At 34.5% G+C, this 19,532-nt stretch overlaps 1 protein-coding gene across 3 annotated transcripts in view; it reads left to right on the top strand.

Moving 5' to 3' along the window:
• Positions 1–11,272, top strand: part of Gpm6a (glycoprotein M6A) — a 268,227-nt gene extending 256,955 nt beyond the window's left edge. For all 3 annotated transcript variants that reach the window (XM_040731979.1, XM_040731978.1, XM_040731977.1), the window contains exons 5-7: positions 4,821–4,897; positions 5,449–5,514; positions 9,191–11,272. In XM_040731979.1, the coding sequence (XP_040587913.1) occupies positions 4,821–4,897; positions 5,449–5,514; positions 9,191–9,343 (296 nt within the window). In that variant the 3' untranslated portion in view covers positions 9,344–11,272. The remainder of the gene's footprint in view (positions 1–4,820; positions 4,898–5,448; positions 5,515–9,190) is intronic.
• Positions 11,273–19,532: the final 8,260 nt, after the last annotated feature.

Raw genomic sequence — 19,532 nt, 5'->3', positions numbered from 1 at the left:
AGAAAACTTAGCATGAAGTTACAGCGTGTTAGAAAAGGAGACAAAGGAGGAAAATAATCCTCATCTTGTTTTGTTTTTCTTGACTTGTTAAAAATTGAATGCTAGGGCCTTCTGCATGTTATAGGCAAATGCCCAGCCACATACAACATTCTAGGCCTTACTTATTTCTATTTAAGACTTAATCCTCATGCAGCAATAATTATTATTCATGCATATGTGTGATAATTATTTATGTTAATTTATGTTATACATTTATGTTTATGTTTTATAACAGTATTTGCATTTATAGTGTTAATAGATACAAAATAAATACTTCAATGAAAAAGGAAATTTGAATAGAGAACTTGAGTGAAGGATCAGTCCGTAATTGAGAGTACTAGCTGTTCTTCCAGTGGATACAGGTTCAATTTTCTGCACACAAATACTGACAAACAACTGCCTGTCAGTCTGATTCCAGGGAATATGATGCCTTTTTCTAGTCTTTGAAGGTATTGCATTTATAGTGGACAGTAGGAAAAACAATTATACACATGAAAGAAAAATATTATTAATAAACATCATAGGTTTTTTTACATCATACCCTTTGTTAAAATGAGATTTTCCAGCATGATTTTTCTTTTGTGTAACTTATTCCCTGTTTCTCAAATACCCAGGCTTCATTTGCTAAGAGCATTAGGATAATCATTTTACATGCTATTATAAATGTTTTATATGTTAAAATGTTGAATTCCCACAAGTATTTTTTCTTCCATAGATTGCAAAATTCTCTCACAGTCATCCCAAATTCCAGTTCCAATGAATCTAATACCCTCTTCTGAACTCCATGGGCACTGTACATGCACATGCTACACATACATACATGCAGGCACAACACTCATTAACACAAAATAAATAGACTTTTAAAATGCTAATTCATATTTGCGGATACTCTAAGTAATATTCTCTACTGAAGCTTCATCACACTTCAGCATAGTAAGAATATGTTTCCGAAGAATATACAAGGCTCTGTGAGGACTCTATAGACAGGTTAATAGGGTACAATCTAGCTAAGCTTTTGCTACAGTGTAAGATCAAAAGCAACCCCTCCACTATCTTTCCAGATGAAGTTCTAAGGCTCCATGTATTTTTATAAAACTGGGAGCATGAAGATGTGCTCCATGTGTGAAAGTCTTGGTGAGAGGGGATATGTACTATTGCTTCAAAAGGCTTGAGAACACACATAGAAGAGAGCTACCACAGTAGACTATGACAGACAGTTGCATGAAAACCTGACCCTTACTGGCTCAAAATCAATGTCATTTCATTTCCCCACCCCTAAAAGTGAAATTGGAATGAGATATAGTTGCTCTATCACAGCTAACAGATAACATACCACATGCCTAATTTAATTTGGATTCCAGGTAAACAATTTTTTTCCCGTAGAAGTCCATGATAATTGCATGAGACATAATTATACAGGCAGTATTCATGATTCTTATTATAAAACCTATTGGTCCTATTTTTAAACCTTATTTATTGTTATAAAATGCCACCACAGAACTGGATGAAGCATGAAGTGTCTTTCGTGAATGTCTCTGTGCTTTCAGGAATACTTGACAGGTCAGCATTCTTTGACAGGAAATATATGTGGAGTAGAGGGTTGTAAGCCTGGTAGAAGCAGAAGGCTGTAGCTCTTACAAACACAGTGAACTGTACCCAACACTATTGACTACAAAGCAATGGGAAGTAAGAATGTAAATACAATGCATTTTGATCAAACCCCTTACACCCTTCATTCCATCTACTCCCATACCACCTGACAGCATTTTTCCTTCCCAATTTTGTGTACATTTTTTAAAATTAATGCTTTGAGAACTCCATACAATGTATTTGGGTCATATTCTCCTCCTTCCCCCATTTCCTCTTGTATCCATACCACTTCCCTACCTATGCAATTCAATGCCCTTGTTTTTTTTCTTTTAAGAAAGCATCAAGTCCAGTTTGTGCTGACGGTTTACTGTTGGTTGTGTGGGTGTATGGCTATCTAGTAAAACATGGTCAAATTACCAGGGTCCACATCCTAAATTGACTCTTCCTCTCCCAGTAGCAATCAGTTGCCAATATCTCCTCACGTAGGCCTGGGATTTCATACCCATCTTCCCTCTACATGCTTGGATTTAGTCTACTTGAAATTGTGCAAGTCTTGTGTAGGGTATTACTGTCATAACTTCTGTGAGTTCCAGAAACTTTGTAAGATCCAGAGGTAGTAGAGGTAGGGCAATGGTGTTTTCCAGACAGTACAGAGTGCTTGTCCATATAAATTCATAGTGGTTGTAACAGCATGAACATTTTTTAAACCCAATCTAGTTAGTGCTGCTACTATACACACGAGTGTATGGCCATGCCCTGAAGCATGAGTTGTCTGTCTGAAACTACATAAAAAATAGACTAACAAAAAATTCAGACTCTCCCTCTATGTATCAACAGCTGTAAAAATTACTAACAGTGCCTTAGCTAGGAGTCCAACTTTGTGAGCCCTTCCTTAAACCATGATAGGATTTTTGGCTGGCTTGGTATTTTGAAGACTTTGTAGATGTAGTCATGTCTCCTGTGAGGTCATGTATGCAAAGTCTTGAATGATATATTGCTATACCCATAGATTAGTGACTTTCAGCATTCAGTAGAAAAGCTTGTTTGAGTGCATGGACATTAATGCAGAGACCCGCAACTCATCAACATACAAAATATAAGATACCGCAGAATGCTCAACCCTACCTGCAATATATATATCATGCCACCTCTAGGGGTAGAAAGATTCTAAGAGCCATAAGCAGTGAATTACTACAAGAATATACTGTTTTCTAGACACAACAGGACAGTTAAATACATGAACTCACAGCAGTTGTAATAGTATTCACAATACATGTGTAAGCTTAAGGTAGACAAAATACCAGTGTGGAAGGGAAGTATCAAAACAAAGTCCCACCCTCAGCTAAGGAGCTACTGGTAATTTATATCTTCTGAGAGGGATAGTAAGTTTTCCGTAAGTGTGGCCACTGGTAGCATGACCACATGCCAATTCATGGCCATATACCCAAAAAGTATATGGGCAGCACAAATTAGATTTCATGACCTTAGAAAAGAAATGGGGATATAAAGTTCAATGGGGCTGGAGAAGAGGAGTAAATATGATTAAAATGCATTGCATAAAGTTATCAACTAATTGATTAAATGTTAAAATAAATATAAGAATGTGTGAATATACATATACATTCTAAGACTAAGCAAGGAAAATCATATGCTAAAAGATTAGATATTAAGATGCCCATAATTTATCATATGTTATTATTTCATGCTTGTATTTTTAAAACTTCGGTATTTCTCAAAAAAAGTAAAGACCAAAAGTAGTGTGAATATAATTTCTTCCATTCCCTAAAAGGAAATCTAAAGCCAGGGAATAAGGACAAGAGAGAAGACTCAAAGGGTAGAAAGATCTTGTGACAAAAACATCGCAACCTAAGTTTTATTCCCGTGTAAAGGTAGGAGGAGATAACCAACTTTACAAAGTTGTCTTCTGATCTGCACATGCCTTCTATGGTTCACACACACACATAAACACACGCACATGTGCACACACATACATGCACACACACATATGCACACATATACACACATATTCAGGCACAATAATGAACACATTTAAAATTTTAAGTCCCACACTTATTAACTACTAATGTATATGAATATATATATGCATAGATGTGTGCATGCACGGGAGGCCAGAAGGCAAAACTTAAGACTCAATTCTCATACGCTGTCCAGTTTTTTTGTTTGTTTGTCTGTTTGTTGTTGTTTTGTAGACAGGCATACTCACTGTTTGGAATACTGAAAAGAAGATTAGGCTATCTGGCCAATGTGTCCCATGGGCTATCTGTCCCCACCTTCTCAGTGTCACCAAATCCAGATTTTTAAATTATGATCCTTGGGATCAAACTTAAATCACTGTGTTTGCAAGCACAATATTCTTGAACTATTTCCCTATTTTCTTTTTCTTTTTCTTTCTTTCTTTCTTTTTTTTTTTTTGGTTTTTCGAGACAGGGTTTCTCTGTATTGTTTTGGAGGCTGTCCTGGAACTCACTCTGTAGACCAGGCTGGCCTCGAACTCACAGAGATCCGCCTGCCTCTGCCTCCCGAGTGCTGGGATTAAAGGCGTGCGCCACCAACGCCCGGCAATTTCCCTATTTTCTTGATGCATCCTTCAGACCAAAATTTCATAGATCCATGCTAAAAATGTGGGTTACAATCCAGAAATACATGTATTTGAAAATTCTTCTAGGTAGTTGGTCATGATCAACAGGCAAGCGTCGACATGAGTGAAATAGCAACTTCTTTTAATTCCTCCTTGCTAATAGCACTGTTTGATATCATCATAAAAAGGGCCTCTCTGTTGAGCAATATGTCTTTATAAACTAACAAAAGACTTGAACAAGCTGAATGACCTTGATCCTGACTTAGTAGAGTCTGGGTCATAATAACTAAAATATAGTCATGATGCTCCCACCATTACATTAATGAACCAAAGCAATGAACGAGCTACAATAAAATCAAATCAGTTCAGGCCTCATGAAAAAGTATTTAAAATTGCTCAGTTAAATTCATATCCCTTATTCATAATTCTAGGCACAGTTATGATGGACAATAAAAGCTGAGAAGTAGTTTTTGCATTATAGCTGAACACAATTTAGCATGAAATTTGCTGAGGTTTGAACATCCAAATTTTTTCCCTTGAGACTCCTTTAAAACATATTTAATGCTAACATATAATTCTCTATACCCTGTAGGGATTGTGACGATTGGAGAGGAAAAGAAAATTTGTACTGTCTCTGAGAATTTCTTGAGGATGTGTGAATCTACGGAGGTGAGTTTTTTACACTCTAATTTTGTCAAAATTATAGCATACGGGTTTCTACTTAAAAATATATTATAATTAAATATATTTTGATTTTTCCTATCAGAGATTGTTTTGCTTACAGTTATTTCATGCAGGCTACTAGAGAACAAGTATAAAAAATAGTCTGCATATTTAAATACAATTATTATAAGTGCTTGAGGTGTTTCAGAAATTCACTTTAACAACGGTTGAAATTTATAAAGATATTTCATAACTTTATGTTGTTAAATCCATATTGGAAAATCAATCATTTTTGAAGGCTGGCTCCTCGTTATAATGAAATTATAGTAAAATGGTTCCATAGTAGTGATATAAATGAGTTAATAGAGAAAGGATGTTTTAATGGTATTGTTGATGAAATGCATGAATTGTCAAGAGCTCTCTCTTATTGATGATATACTAAGTCATCTTTATACGATAGCAGCAGTTCCCATCTCTCTTATCTATGTAACTGACTCACTTTGTGTGTGTGTGTATGACGTTTTGTTTTGTTCTGTTGGGTGTTTCTTTTTTTGCAGCTGAACATGACCTTCCACTTGTTTATTGTGGCGCTTGCTGGAGCCGGAGCAGCAGTCATTGCCATGGTAAAGCCCCTCACAGCTCCTTGATTGCATTTCAAAGCTATTTGCTTAGATATTTAATTTGCTTCCTATACGATTTCCGCATAAGATATTATTGTCAGTAGAGTAAGAGAGGGTCTGGGGACATCAATCGGTGCTTAAGAGCACTGGTTATTTCTCCAAAAGGAACTGGGTTCAATTCCTAACATCCACATGGTAGCTTACAGCTGGGGATCTGACACCTTATTCTGACCTCCATAGGCACCAATCATTTACGTGGTACACATACATGTAGAAAAAAACATACACATAAAAATAAAATAAATCAGATTTTTAAAGAGAAGGAAGTTTTTTTAGTATATGTATTGATTTATTTGGTGGTGTGTAGCAGGTGGGCCAGAATGAGTGTACATATAAAGGCCAGAGGACACTTTTTGGGAATGTTTTATCTTTTCTACCATGTGCGTCAGGGAATTTGAATTTGGCTCACCAGGCTTGGCAGCAATTTCATTTACACTTTGTGCAATCTCACTAGCCCTATAAATATTATTTTGAATAGAAAGAGTATAGAAGGTTGTGCTAAAATATTAAACTCTCTTTTAAGGTTAATTCTCTCTGATTAGTATCATTCTAAGATTCTGAATTACCATAAATGATTTTCCACAGTATTTATGACTTTCCCCCTTTGATAATAGTTTAGGTCATTGGAGGCAGGGTTAACATAGCTACCACTACTATTTCTGGAACTAAAAGCTCATTACTTTAAATATTCTTCCTTTTAAAGTACTTAAATGATACAATATTTATAGGAATTTATACAATCTCATTCTATATTTATCATATAGCTATCAGCATTATTTTCATAAAATAGAAGAGAAAATTCAGATGATTTCTATTCTATCTAAATATTGATGGCATCATCTGTAATTTAAGGCCGGTTACAAGAAATTGTGTTAAAAATCAGCAGTTTCTCTACTCAATTATTTTGTAGCCATGTTAAAAGGGACCACATGAAAGAACCGTTCTTGGATAACCTTGCAACCATCAGTCAGAGAAGGAAAGCAACAGCATAACATTACGATTAAAAATCTCCCCAATTTCCGAACTCAATGGTCCTGGAGTTATTTTCATTATTTTATTCATATATATTTAATTTAATAAATTACATAAATGCAGTAAAATAATGTTTAGTAATTTAGGAATAACATTTTCTCATGTAACAAAGAGAAAGGTTTTGAACAGCTAAAATTACACATTTACTTGCCAATTATTCTAACTAGCACTTGATTTTGTTCCTGTAAATTATTCGCTTTTAGAAGTTGACAGAAATTCCATATATTTATCTCATGAAGGATTTTGGAAATCTTTGCAATGTGAAATTGCTAAATTAAAGCTAATGAACATGTATATTGCCTCATTTGCTTTTGGGGTGAAAAGATAAATATGCTTTCCTAAGTGATATTCAAGGATACAATACACAATCATTAACTATATTCACCACATCAGAGAACAGATCTATTTATCATATATGCCTCCTATGTAGTAGTTTTTGTATCCTGTGACCAGTATCCCCCTCTTATTCTTCTTAAACCTTGGCTCATTCTGCTTCCTACCACAAGTTGAATTTTAGATTGAGCATCTGAATAAGATCATGGAATTTTTTAAAAGTCTTTCTGGTCCTGGATTGTATCTACATATAATAGAATCCAAGTGTTAGTCCAGTAATTTAATTTTCTTCTCTTATCAGACTTAATATCATTTCATGCTGAATTATATGATCAAAATGTCACATAAACTTGAGCACTTAGAAGCTTCCTTTGATCCACATGCATTGACTGAGCTTCAGCTCCCTAAGCTTTAGTAATGTAAGCACCATAGCATAGTATGTGGGAATATCATCCAAAGCCCCTTCTCTCAAGATACAGCTTATACTAAACAAAAAGGAAAATGTCAAGAGAAATAGAATATCCTCAAAAATGCCAAAGCAGATTATGCTTTTTTCTACATTTTGGAGTCAACAAAAGTTAGGATTAGGAACTGTTGATCTAGAATACTTGAGTAGCACTCACAAGACCTTGGGGTGATCACCAACATTACTATTAATTGATTAATCGATATTGTGCTATAAATTAAACACATAATAAATACACTGTAATATTTAGTATTTAGAACATTTTTATTATGTATGCACATCTGTAGTTTTCTAGTATCAGTTGGTCTCATGTCTTGTGGTTGTTTTATTAATTTTTAATTGAAATAGAGTTACATCACTTACCCTAACCTTTTTCTCCCTTCAGTCCCGTCCAATTATCCTCCTTCAAACACCGCCCAAGCCCCCTGTCTTAGATACTTTTCTATTGAAATGACAAAACACCATGATCAAGACAACTTAAAAAAGAAGGCATTTAATTGGGGGACTCACCTTTCCAGAAGGTTAGAGTTCATGACTATCATGGCAAGGTGTATGGCAGCAGACAGTCAGTCATGGCATTGGAGCAGTAGCTAAGAGCATAATGTCTGATCCATTGGCAGAGAGAGACAGAGACAAAGACAGTAACAGAGACAGAGAGATATAGGGCACTAACTAGGAATGGCATGGGCTTTGTAACCTCAAGGCTTACTCATAGTGACATACCTCCTCCAACAAGGCAACACCTCCTAGTCCTTCTTAAATAGTTCCACCATTAGCAGATCAGGTATTCAAATATATGAACATATGGGGCCATTCTCATTCAAACTGCAACATCTATCCCTCCCAAAGTGCTAGTTTATGTTTCCTTGATAATATTTATAATTGAGCAGTAAGATACTTAGTATTTTATTTTCTAAATGTTTAATAAAAATATTTTCTATATTTTTAATCTCAAAAATGTGCAGCTTACTTATTAATTCATCCATCAAAAATTACTATGTTGAAACCTTTCGTTTTGCACATGAAAATGGAACCTAGAAACTTGTGAATGCTAGGCAAGTACTTGACCACTAAACTAGACAAGGGGAGGGTCTAACTAAAGGGCTCAAGCTAATTGATCCCTTTTATGTAGATAGACAATAAAAAATGTGATCCTCCCTCTGCAGCTCATGAGTAGCTATGAATACAGGCCTATACCACTAGGCTTAGCTTATCTGTTTCATTTTTTAACATAATACCTTCCTGGCTATTGTGAGTACATACTAATATAGACAATCCATATGACAAAAAAAGTGTTCTATCTTGTAGAATACCTAATGTCATCTAAAGCTAATTGAAAAATCAACGTGAAGAAAATTAGCTTGATAATTAAATATAAAAGTTTGCTTTAGAATTTTTGAGAGCATTCCTCTTGGCAAAATATAAATTCAAAATATGAACCACATAAAAGAGTAGTTCTGCTTATTATTATACAGCATGATTCACAGATACATAAATATGAAACATGCAGTCTTAGCAGTTGGTTAAGTGATGATATAGCATAGTCCGGAAACATTAAAAAGCATTTATAATCAGAGTTGAATTATTTCAGAATTGGAAAAGGGTTAAAGATATTTAGCTGAGTGAGGAAATACATTGTAGCCATAATGTCCTTATCACACAAATGTTGTTTATTTTAAAGATGTGAGCATTCCTGTATAAATATATAGTTTTGTTAATTATTTAATCATAACAACAATATACTTACAGTGAACAGACTTCCAGTATAAATGATGTTATCTTTATCAGGTCCACTATCTCATGGTTCTGTCTGCCAACTGGGCCTATGTGAAAGATGCCTGCCGGATGCAGAAGTACGAAGACATCAAGTCGAAGGAGGAGCAAGAGCTTCATGACATTCACTCCACTCGCTCCAAAGAGCGGCTCAACGCATACACATAAATACGTTTCTCTGTTGCTTACCATTCAAATGCATTGGTGTTTAATTAAGGGCCATCCAACCATCCAACCTGTGAAAAGCAAAATGCGAGTGCTTCTCATCAAAGATACGTAGGGTGACTAATGAATCACCTGAGTAGAGTTCTTTGCTGTTTAGCATTCAGTCTCCTAATTTGTTGAATTGGAATAACCAGATCTCTTCTACAAGCTCCTATTCAGCCTTTTCTTTTAATTTCTCAACCTTGTTTAGTAGTTCTGTAAGATCAAAGGTAATATCATTGTCAAATGCAAATATTTGGTTGAATTTTAATCGTCTCCCACATATCACACATAACACTTTTTTGCATTGTTTCTTATGTTTTGGAAAGAAAAGAGCTTTTTATACATTTTAGTTTTGATTTCAGTACCTAGTTTAACTACAGGTAACCTTCAAAGGGACCATTGTACATTATGAACAAGAGACAGAGATGACATCACAGCGACTCGTCTTGAAATATGGAAATCTAGTCTGGAGATCAGTGGCCACATGACTATAGGCCCTGGTTAATGTTTTCATCAATCTAAGGTGCAATTTCTAAATTTATAAGAGTAGGTTTTAAAAAAGTGCTTCTTATCTTTGTTAACATTGTATTTTTTTTGATGTACTTAACAGGTATTTCTCTGATTACTCATGTTTATGTTGTGAGCATGTAGAAACAGTGATGCTAATGCATGGCCAGTTGCCTTTCTAAGATTGTGACACCAGGCTTACCTTTTAAAGTTTAGTGTAGAAACAATTATCATGGAAATAACTACTGTGGACTGTTGGAGAATGATCTTTTTGTGATTTATGCAGTGGCTGGATTGGATCTTTTAATATGCTAATGTGGAAAATGAATTACCTTTATGAAGGTGGTATATTGAACATAAGCACACTAACCCCCTCAAGACTTGTTTCACCCACTTAAAACTTTTAATGGATTGCACCTCTGTAAGCTATTTCTTAAAATGTGTATGATATATTTGAAAAGACTTCCATTAATATAATAGCTTTGCTTGCAGCCTTCCAATCTATGTTGGTTTACCTGTAGTGTTTTCTTAAGGGTGGTCAGAGGCCACTATAGAATGTATTGTTTGGGAGTGTAGTGATATATTTGTGTTTTTATTTCAAGTAAGTCATTTTAAACAGTCATTCATATTCATTTATAAGAAGTACCTATATCAAACAAATTTTAAAGAAAAAACAATCAGTGTTGCTGGACCAAATTTGGTGTTTATTTTAACCTTGACTCTCTTTTGATTATTTCTAATGCTACAAGAATGCTGTAAAGTGTCATTTAAAATAATGATGTAGCCTGACAAATTTTGTCAGTGTATAAACCTAGGTAGTATTGTGCACTGATTTGACCATTGTGAAATCCTCCCTCAGTGTAAGTACATTCCCAATAAAATTTATTGAGTGAAACAATCTTTGTACAACTACTAGTCATGCATCATCAGTAATTTTACAAGTTCTTGTAGTAGGTAGGAGGTATTACTAGCGTTATCTGTGGCATGATTATGCATTCTGTAATATTAATTTGGGGGTCCTTTTGCTTTCATAACAATTAGACTATCTTACTGGTTCAACAATTTTTCAGATATATGCAGTATTAAAGATATTCAGCAAAAGTATTAATGGGCTTCTTTAAATTCTATATTATAGTGTTTCAGTTCTGTGTCTGCAGTTTGTGGTGATTTTTAAAACTGTCTTAAATTTATGTAATGATGTTGACATTTTGGCTTTCATTTCTGGTTTTAGGGTTTGTATTTTCACAGAGTGCTTTGTAGCAGGCATTACAAGTAATCTGTTTTGTACATAAATGTGCCAACAGCTTGATGGTGGCATTTTTGAAATGTAGAACAAAGTGCTTGCAAACTGTAATAAACACACTTGTGTACTTTGTGTACTTATTATTCGTTTCTGCAGTGTTTTTTTGTTTGTCCTGTTGATTCCTCCTCTTTTGTATGCAGTCTTTTCAAATACAGTAGATGCCTTCTCAGGAAGAATCTTACATCAGTTGAGGGAATCTGAAACTTCAACGCAATAAAAATTGTCTGTGTGAATGTCTACTGGGGAATGATTGGCAAAAGGTCAATGAATAAAGTCTTTGGGGATTATTTGGTGTTGAAAATGTTGTTTGCCCAAGGTTTTTGTCTGTTTGTTTGTTTGTTTTCTTGCCTGATTTCTATTTTTGTGCTTTCTCTAGGGCTTCACAGACTCAGAGAAAAACAAAAAGAAAGACTAATGTAATTCAAAAACAAAAAATGATTTCTTGGTTTCCTTCCAAATACGAAGGTGAGAGCAATGAAATGGAAAAAGAAATGTATTTTCTTGAATTTTTGGTTTAAATCTAAATTATTTTCCTTCTTATGGCCAAAGTCACATAAAAATGATTGCATCAGAGTTAACAATCAATTTTATATAATGTAGAAAATTGCAGTCTCTGCTCATGTATTGCTACATGTTCGGGCATAAAACCTTCATGAACATCCATGAAGAACAAGTTGTGTAATATTTGAAAGTACATCTGTACAAGTAAAAGGAATCATTTTAAGATAATAAGAAAGCCATTCCTCCATGAATCCTATTAAATGATACTTATACTTTCATATCTTCTAGGGTCTATTAATTTTAGTATATCAGTAAGATATATTGTCTTCAATTTATCAGTGTGAACAAAACTTTCATAATACAGTCTTTCCAGTTTATCCCTGTAAAATCTGTTCTAAGATTCCACAGGGCTATTTGAAAATATTGAGTCTGGAACCTTATACATATTATGTTTTACCTATACATATTCATACTTATGATATGCTGGGCAGATTATATACATTGAAAAACTTAGTGTAAATAATAATAAAAGGACGGCTATAGCAATATATTAGCTAAGATAACATAGTCTCTCTCTTTTACCTCCTATCTCTGGCTGTGGTCCCCCTTCCTTGCCATACTGTTGGTAGTATATATACTATAGATTCACGGGACAAATGGGTAGTATGTACCCTGTGCATACACTTGACAAATGGGTAGTGTGTGCACTATGAATACACTGGACAAAGGAGCAATATGTACACTGTGGATATACTGGACAAATGGGTAGTATGTATACTGTGGATACACTAGAGAAATGAACAATATGTACAGTGTGGAGACACTGGACAGATGAATATTATGTGCACTGTGGACACACTGGAGAGATGAATAGTGTGTATACTGTGTGTGAACTGGACAGATGAATAGTATGTGTACTGTGTGTGCACTGGACAGATGAATAGTGTGTATACTGTGTGTGCACTGGACAGATAAATAGTATGTGTACTGTGTGTGTGCACTGGAGAGATAAATAGTGTGTATACTGTGTGTGCACTGGACATATGAATAGTATGTACACTGTGGACACACTGGACAGATGAATAGTATGTACACTGTGGACCCATGGGACAGATGACTAGTATGTGCACTATGAATACACTAGACAGATGAATAGTGTGTACACTGTGGACACACTGGACAGATGAATAGTATGTACACTGTGGACCCATGGGACAGATGACTAGTATGTGCACTGTGAATACACTAGACAGATGAATAGTGTGTGTACTGTGTGTGCACTGGACAGATGAATAGTATGTATACTGTGTGGGCACTGGACAGATGAATAGTATGCACACTGTGGACACACTGGACAGATGAATAGTATGTATACTGTGTGTGCAATGGACAGATGAATAGTATGTACACTGTGGACACACTGGTCACATGAATAGTATGTGCACTGTGGACACATGGGACAAATGGGTAGTATGTACCCTGTGGATACTGGACAAAGGGGTGACTCAGAGTCAGTGAGGATCATCCCGGTACTCATAACAGCAATTTATAGTTCATGAATTTCTGAAATTTTTCATAACTATTTTTGGCTGGGATTGACCATGAGTAACTGACACAAAGCTCCATAAAAGGAGGCACTGTTGAAATATTCTTTTCAAAATCCAATTGCCGGGCAGTATATGTTTTAAGGCTTTTTGTTGAGATTATAATCTAGTTAGAAAAGTTCCTTCCTTCTTTTCATTTCAAACATTTCCTTATACCCCTCCCCATTCTGTTTCAAATTCATTGCTTCTCTTTTTAACTATTATCGCAGTGTTTTTTTAAGTGAAGCATCCTTTATTTTTTAATTGAAAATAACCTACAAGTATATCAATAAATAGGTAATGCTAAGGAAGTTAGTAAATTTAATAATAAAATCTGTGCAGCCAATTTTAAGTTAGACTTATGTTTATTGATATTAAAAGTTAGAAAAAGTTTCTGAAAAAGCAAATAAATTTGACTTTATTTTTGTATTTACAAAATAGACATAGAGAAGTTTAAAGTGAATTTATTTTAAGAGATGTATGGCTTAAAATATATTCACTTTAATGAAATTTGAATTAGACTACGATGTCATAAAGAAACACTTTAACATATCTTAAACAAACAAATATAGCTGAAGATACTATGTTCAGAAAACAGATAATTTTCAATCACTGGAGGAAAATCTGTGGGAAATTCTACCAGTTAAAGTATAATCCAGATGTTGAATTTCTCAACATGAAAGGAATTCTAGGACTTTTTATTGTTGTATAAGAATTTTCAGTTATTAAAACTAAAAAAAATAAATTTCTTAATGAATGAATTAAACATTTTGACTGGAGCATCTGTATGTGTATTTGTAACCTGTGAAAATTTAGAGGAAATGAAATTAAAAATGAAGGAATTTAAAAATATGAACTATTATCAAAGAAATTGAAACAACGTACCCCAATGTAGGACAGTATTTTCTGTATTCACTTAAGATGCTGATTATATGAACATTGTTCATTGGGCTGGTTTTCTTTTTTCTGTTTTCTTTTGTTTAATTGAAGCATAGTCTGCACAGCCCAGACTAGCATGTTATGATATACTCTAGGCTAACTTTGAATTCAGACAGAATAGTGTCTGACTCTGTAGTCCTGGGATTATTAAATCATGTGTCACATCACCTGTCTGTCTTTTTCTTTATTATATGTCTCATTTTTACTCTTTTGTTATGTCCAAATGAGACTGTTGTTTTTATTGGAAAAATTATATAACTAACCTTAAGAAAATCATTTTAACTGATTTGCTAGTTGACAAATCTGTGAATCACCCAATTGACCCACTGAAAATACAGATGAAGTACTTTGTGCTTGCAATTAAGTAAGTATTGATTCTTTCCCACTGGGTCTTTTAAATTTTTTAAACTCTCACATCTATTCATTCTTACAGAAGTTTATCTATATATGTGTATATACATGTACATTTGTTTTTGCATATATATGACTTTGGCAAGGAGATATGAGCCTAACTCTTTAACATATAAAGAAAACTAATTTCCAGAAACAGTAAACTAGTGTTAAAAATACCAGCATCATTCAAGGGCTCAGAGAAAAGCTGGAACCATCCACTAGATTATGTTAGGAAAGTCATCAGTGATCCTGATGCATAGTATGCAGAGAGTTCAACTTGACCCTACCTCTCCCAGGTACTCTAATCTCTGAAATTTATAATTTCCAACCACTGCAAACTGTATATAATTTTGGCATCTCTTTTTAACTTCATACATCTTTTGGAATTACTTACTGGACTGAAACAAAATCCATTAGTCTTTTACCATTCAAGGTCCTGCCCTATCATATTCTGTTAGAATCATGCTACTGCCCATCTCCAGTCACGTTGAATCATTGTCTTTCTTTCATGGACATGGTAATTTAATAACCCTAAACTTCAGATATGAGCCTATGCAACAAAAAATGGCTAGAGAAAAACACATTCCTAGCTCAAGCAAATAATTTTAACTTTGATCATGCCTTCAGGGCTGCCAAGAAACATACTCCATTTCTCCAGAACAAGGATTGGCAAACTTTTTCTTTTCTTTTTTTTTTTAATTATTTTAAGTGTTACCATTTTTTTTTCAGTTTAAATTAGATTAGAAACAAGGTTGCTTCGCAAGTCAGTTCCAGGTCCCTCTCCCTTTCCCTCCCCTCCTCCCATGCCCTCCCCCCAAACCCCCCATTATCCCCTCAGGCAAACTTTTTCTATAAATGAACATATATCAGATGTTTTAAATTTTATGTGCTACCATGCCTCTGTTATAGCTACTTAACTTTTGGCATTGCGGTGAAGAAAGCAATAACAGTAATGTTAGTCTCTACAAATATTAGGAGCCTAGAAATATCAAAATTCAGTTATACTAAATTCTCATGTAAAATTGTATAAAAGCTGCGTATAACCTGTGCATACAAGCATTACATATCATAGTAGTATAAATTCTGCTTGAATAGTTGCCAAACTATTCAGGGAATACTGATGAGAAAAAAAAGTGTACACATATCCAATGTATACACAGTTGCTTTTTGCAAACGACTTAAAAGATAAAATATAATATAAGGTGAGAAATATTATAGAAAATAATTGATCATGTAAGATACTTAAGGGATGTTGAATAGTTGGGTTTGGATGGGGGAATTTCAAGGAAATTTTCTAGAGGAGGAAGGTTATTCAATAAAACGTAGAGTAACTCAGATCAGACCCTGTCTGTTTTCACCATCTATCTCTTCTCTACTCCAGAGGCAAAACTATCCCCCCATAAAGTAAATAAAAACTTCTTCCATCCGCCCTCTGAAGCAGGTGTGCTCAACCTGTGATCTGCAGCTCACGTGTGTCCCAAGATGAATATGACCCAGAACATTTGTAGATGATATCATGTCTCAATGTCAAGTGGTTAGTTGTTCATATGTTTATGTTTACTGCCGTATACAGAAGTAAAAGACAAAGGCCTCATATTTCTCCTCAATCAGCTTCAAACACTTTGTAAATTTACTCCAGATCTACATTCCTTCTTAATATTCTTTATGTACACAAGAAATCCTTTCCCTGGCACCTTGTACTTGCCCCTCTCTCTCCATTGACTGCATTCCATCAAGATGTCTATGCACTTCGTAACTTTATTCCTTGTTCAATATGTCTCTTCACCAGAGTTTCCCTCCACACCCAGTGAATAAAATACTTCACATCTTCTAATGTATCCTAGAGGTTTTGTTTCTTCATATAATAATTCCTACCATTTTACATTCACTAATTCAGATTATTATCCATTTTGCCTCACTTACAGTCCAAAACCAGTAAGTATGCAAGTGTCCCTAAGGATTCCAGAAGACCATGGCTCTAAGTATGTTCCTTAACTCCCCAGTCAACACTGCACATTTGTTGTCTAGCCCAGACTCCTCCTTGTGTAGTCTTCACTGATGTACTGCTAAAGACACCCAGGAAATCTCTGATAATACTTGATTATGACTCTTGCATTCATCCTTATTACCTAGCTGTTGCCCAAACATGGGAGAAAATTCCGTAGCAGATATCCACTAGTTATACAGCAGCATCTAACTGCCTAAAACCCTGAAAATGCAGCTTAGCTTTGTGACAAAAACAAAGAAAGAAAGCAAATTGATTTCTCAGTTAAGTAGCCAATATAGGTCTCCAGCTTCCTCCTGAGCATATTCTCTTAAAAGCCACAGTAACTTGGTCAGTTAAATATGGACTTGTATGTCATTCCCATTTTCCTATCTCACTGAAGGGCTTTAAGCATACATTTACTATACCTATTAGAAACTTTTACTCTTAATAATGTCTCAACCAATGTTTCTTTTTAAGTATCTTTCAATATTATAACAGTTCTTCTTCACTGTTTCAATCCACTTTGTGAAACACCAATTTTCTCTACCTTGGATTTCTGTAAAAACATCCTATCCAGGTTCTTTCTGCACCTGTGTGACTATCCTGGGTCTGTTAAGCAGATAAGCAAGTCCCCATTGGCTTTCCTTTGTCCCTGAAGGAATAAAAACCTCAATAACTTTGCTCACAAAGGGTTGCTTAACAGTGCCCCTAAGGAAGCACTACTGTTCTTACCTACTGACTATTTGAACCACAGACACTCAGAGACTTTTTCATTCTTCAAATCCATCATTGTTTTGCTCCCAAGCTGACTTTATATCTTGTCTGCCTGGAATGTTCCTCTCCTTTTCTTTATTTAACTCATTTGTATGCATCCTTGTACGTACTTGATATCTTTCTTAATTAGTATTGTTACATGTATACACAAATGTATATGTGTACTATGTGTGGCCTTTTACTGACAGTTCAAGTTTTACCTTGGAGAAAGTTTTGGGATGATTTAAAATTTGAGGTTATAACACTGTAAACAAACTTTCCCATAATTTTCATAAATGTGGGAAATGGTATTGTATCTCCTTCATTTGAGAAAAATGAAATCCTGGAATGACCACTATCTTATTCTGAACTCTACTTCCAATACCTTCTACTGTGTTTGACATTGATTTTTCTAAATATTTGTAGAAAAAATGAATTAACAAAGATTAGAGCAATTATATAAATAATCATGCACAGAAATCAGATGTATGGTAAGTAATTTTGCTTTATTTTGAAATTTGGAAAATAAGGGAAAATAAAATATCATTTATAATATGTTCAACTGACAGGTAATATGATAAAATTTATTAAAATTTGTCATTAATTTATACTTTATCTAATAATTTTAATTTCAATATTAAGCACTTCAATAAATGGGGTAGATTGTATTTTATATTGTTGTATATTGTTATATTTACAAGGCCACTTATACTAAAATGATTTAATGTAATAATCATCATAATAGGAAAACTGTAGCTTAATTAAAAGAAGTTTGTCTAATAATTTGAAAGGGGCCGTGTTTTCATAAGTTTCAAATTTTTTAAACAAAAATAACACATTTATTGGTTGAAATGTCAATATGCTTCTTCAGTTTAAAAAAATATGGCAAAGTCAGGTGATGGTAGTACACACCTTTAATCCCAGCACTTGGAGGGCAGAGAGAGGTGGATCTCTGTGAATTTGAGGCCAGCCTGCTCTATGGAGTGAGTTTCAGAATAGCCAGGGCTATTAGAGAAACTCAGTCTTGAAAAACAAAAAAATAAAAAATAAAATTTAAAAAAGACAAAATCTGGGACTTTTGCAGAGGATCCATGTTAAATTCCCAGCACCACATATTTGCTTACAACTTACTGTAACACCAGTTCCCGAGAATCCAATGCCATCTTATATCCTCTGCAGGCCCCAGGCACAATTGTAATGCACAGACACACATATGGGCTTCAACCTAGTTTTGAAGCAAAGGAATGAGAACCAGAGAACATGGTTCTACAGTAAATCCATTGCTTCAAATTCTCAAGCTAGGAAATAGATTACTCAAGGAAGCCAGTTCGTTGTTCATAACTGCAAAGGTATTTGGACAAATCATTGGATTCGTAAAACTTTATTTTTGCAAATGGTAATGTCATGAGAGAGTGACTATCAAAAATTTTAGGTAAATATATTCTAGTACCTATTTTGCTTTTAAATATGATAATAGTGTACTTTCTAAATGGGGACTGATAGTTATCAAAATGCTATTTCACTTTGTTATTTTTCATTAATGGATCATTTCTAAGTTTCTAGGACTGATGATAGGATTTTATTATCATGATTTTAATGGAACTCTGGTGTGGGTCAATCGTTATTGTCTTTACATAGCCTATGAAGAACTGTAAAATGACAGTATAAACATACTGTAAGTTCTAATTATAAAAGATGAGAATTTTAGATAGTTCCTTTTAGCTAACATGTCTTAAAAGTCTGTATCAGGATGTCAAAAAGTTGGCTCCATGGTTAATGCACTGGCTGTTTTCCAAGTTCACCTTTGAGTACTGAATAGTCATGTTACTCATGTCTTGGGGATCTGGCACCCTCTTCTGGCCTTGATGGCGTTGCATGTACATGGTGTAGAGGCACATGCAGGCAAAACACTAATGCACACAAAATAAAAATAGGATGAATAAATGTATGCTATTTATCCACATTTTTTAGTATTTCATATGTATCCAGTGCCATTTGAGTATTTGCTATGTACTAAGTATTATATATCCTATGGACAATTAACTAAGGTTATTGCCCTTTTGTAGATGAGACATTAGTGGCAGAAACAGATTATGTGTTATGTAAGGCAAGCAGTGATGATTGCTGTAACCACTGCAATAGAATAGACATATTGCAAATTGGCCAGAAATAGGTTGCACTGCT

The sequence above is a fragment of the Mesocricetus auratus genome, unplaced genomic scaffold, assembly GCF_017639785.1.
Source record: "Mesocricetus auratus isolate SY011 unplaced genomic scaffold, BCM_Maur_2.0 Super-Scaffold_100026, whole genome shotgun sequence".
NCBI classification, from domain to species: domain Eukaryota; kingdom Metazoa; phylum Chordata; class Mammalia; order Rodentia; family Cricetidae; genus Mesocricetus; species Mesocricetus auratus.
The sequence above is the reverse complement of the archived record's forward strand: the minus strand, read 5'-3'. Positions and strand labels throughout refer to the sequence as shown.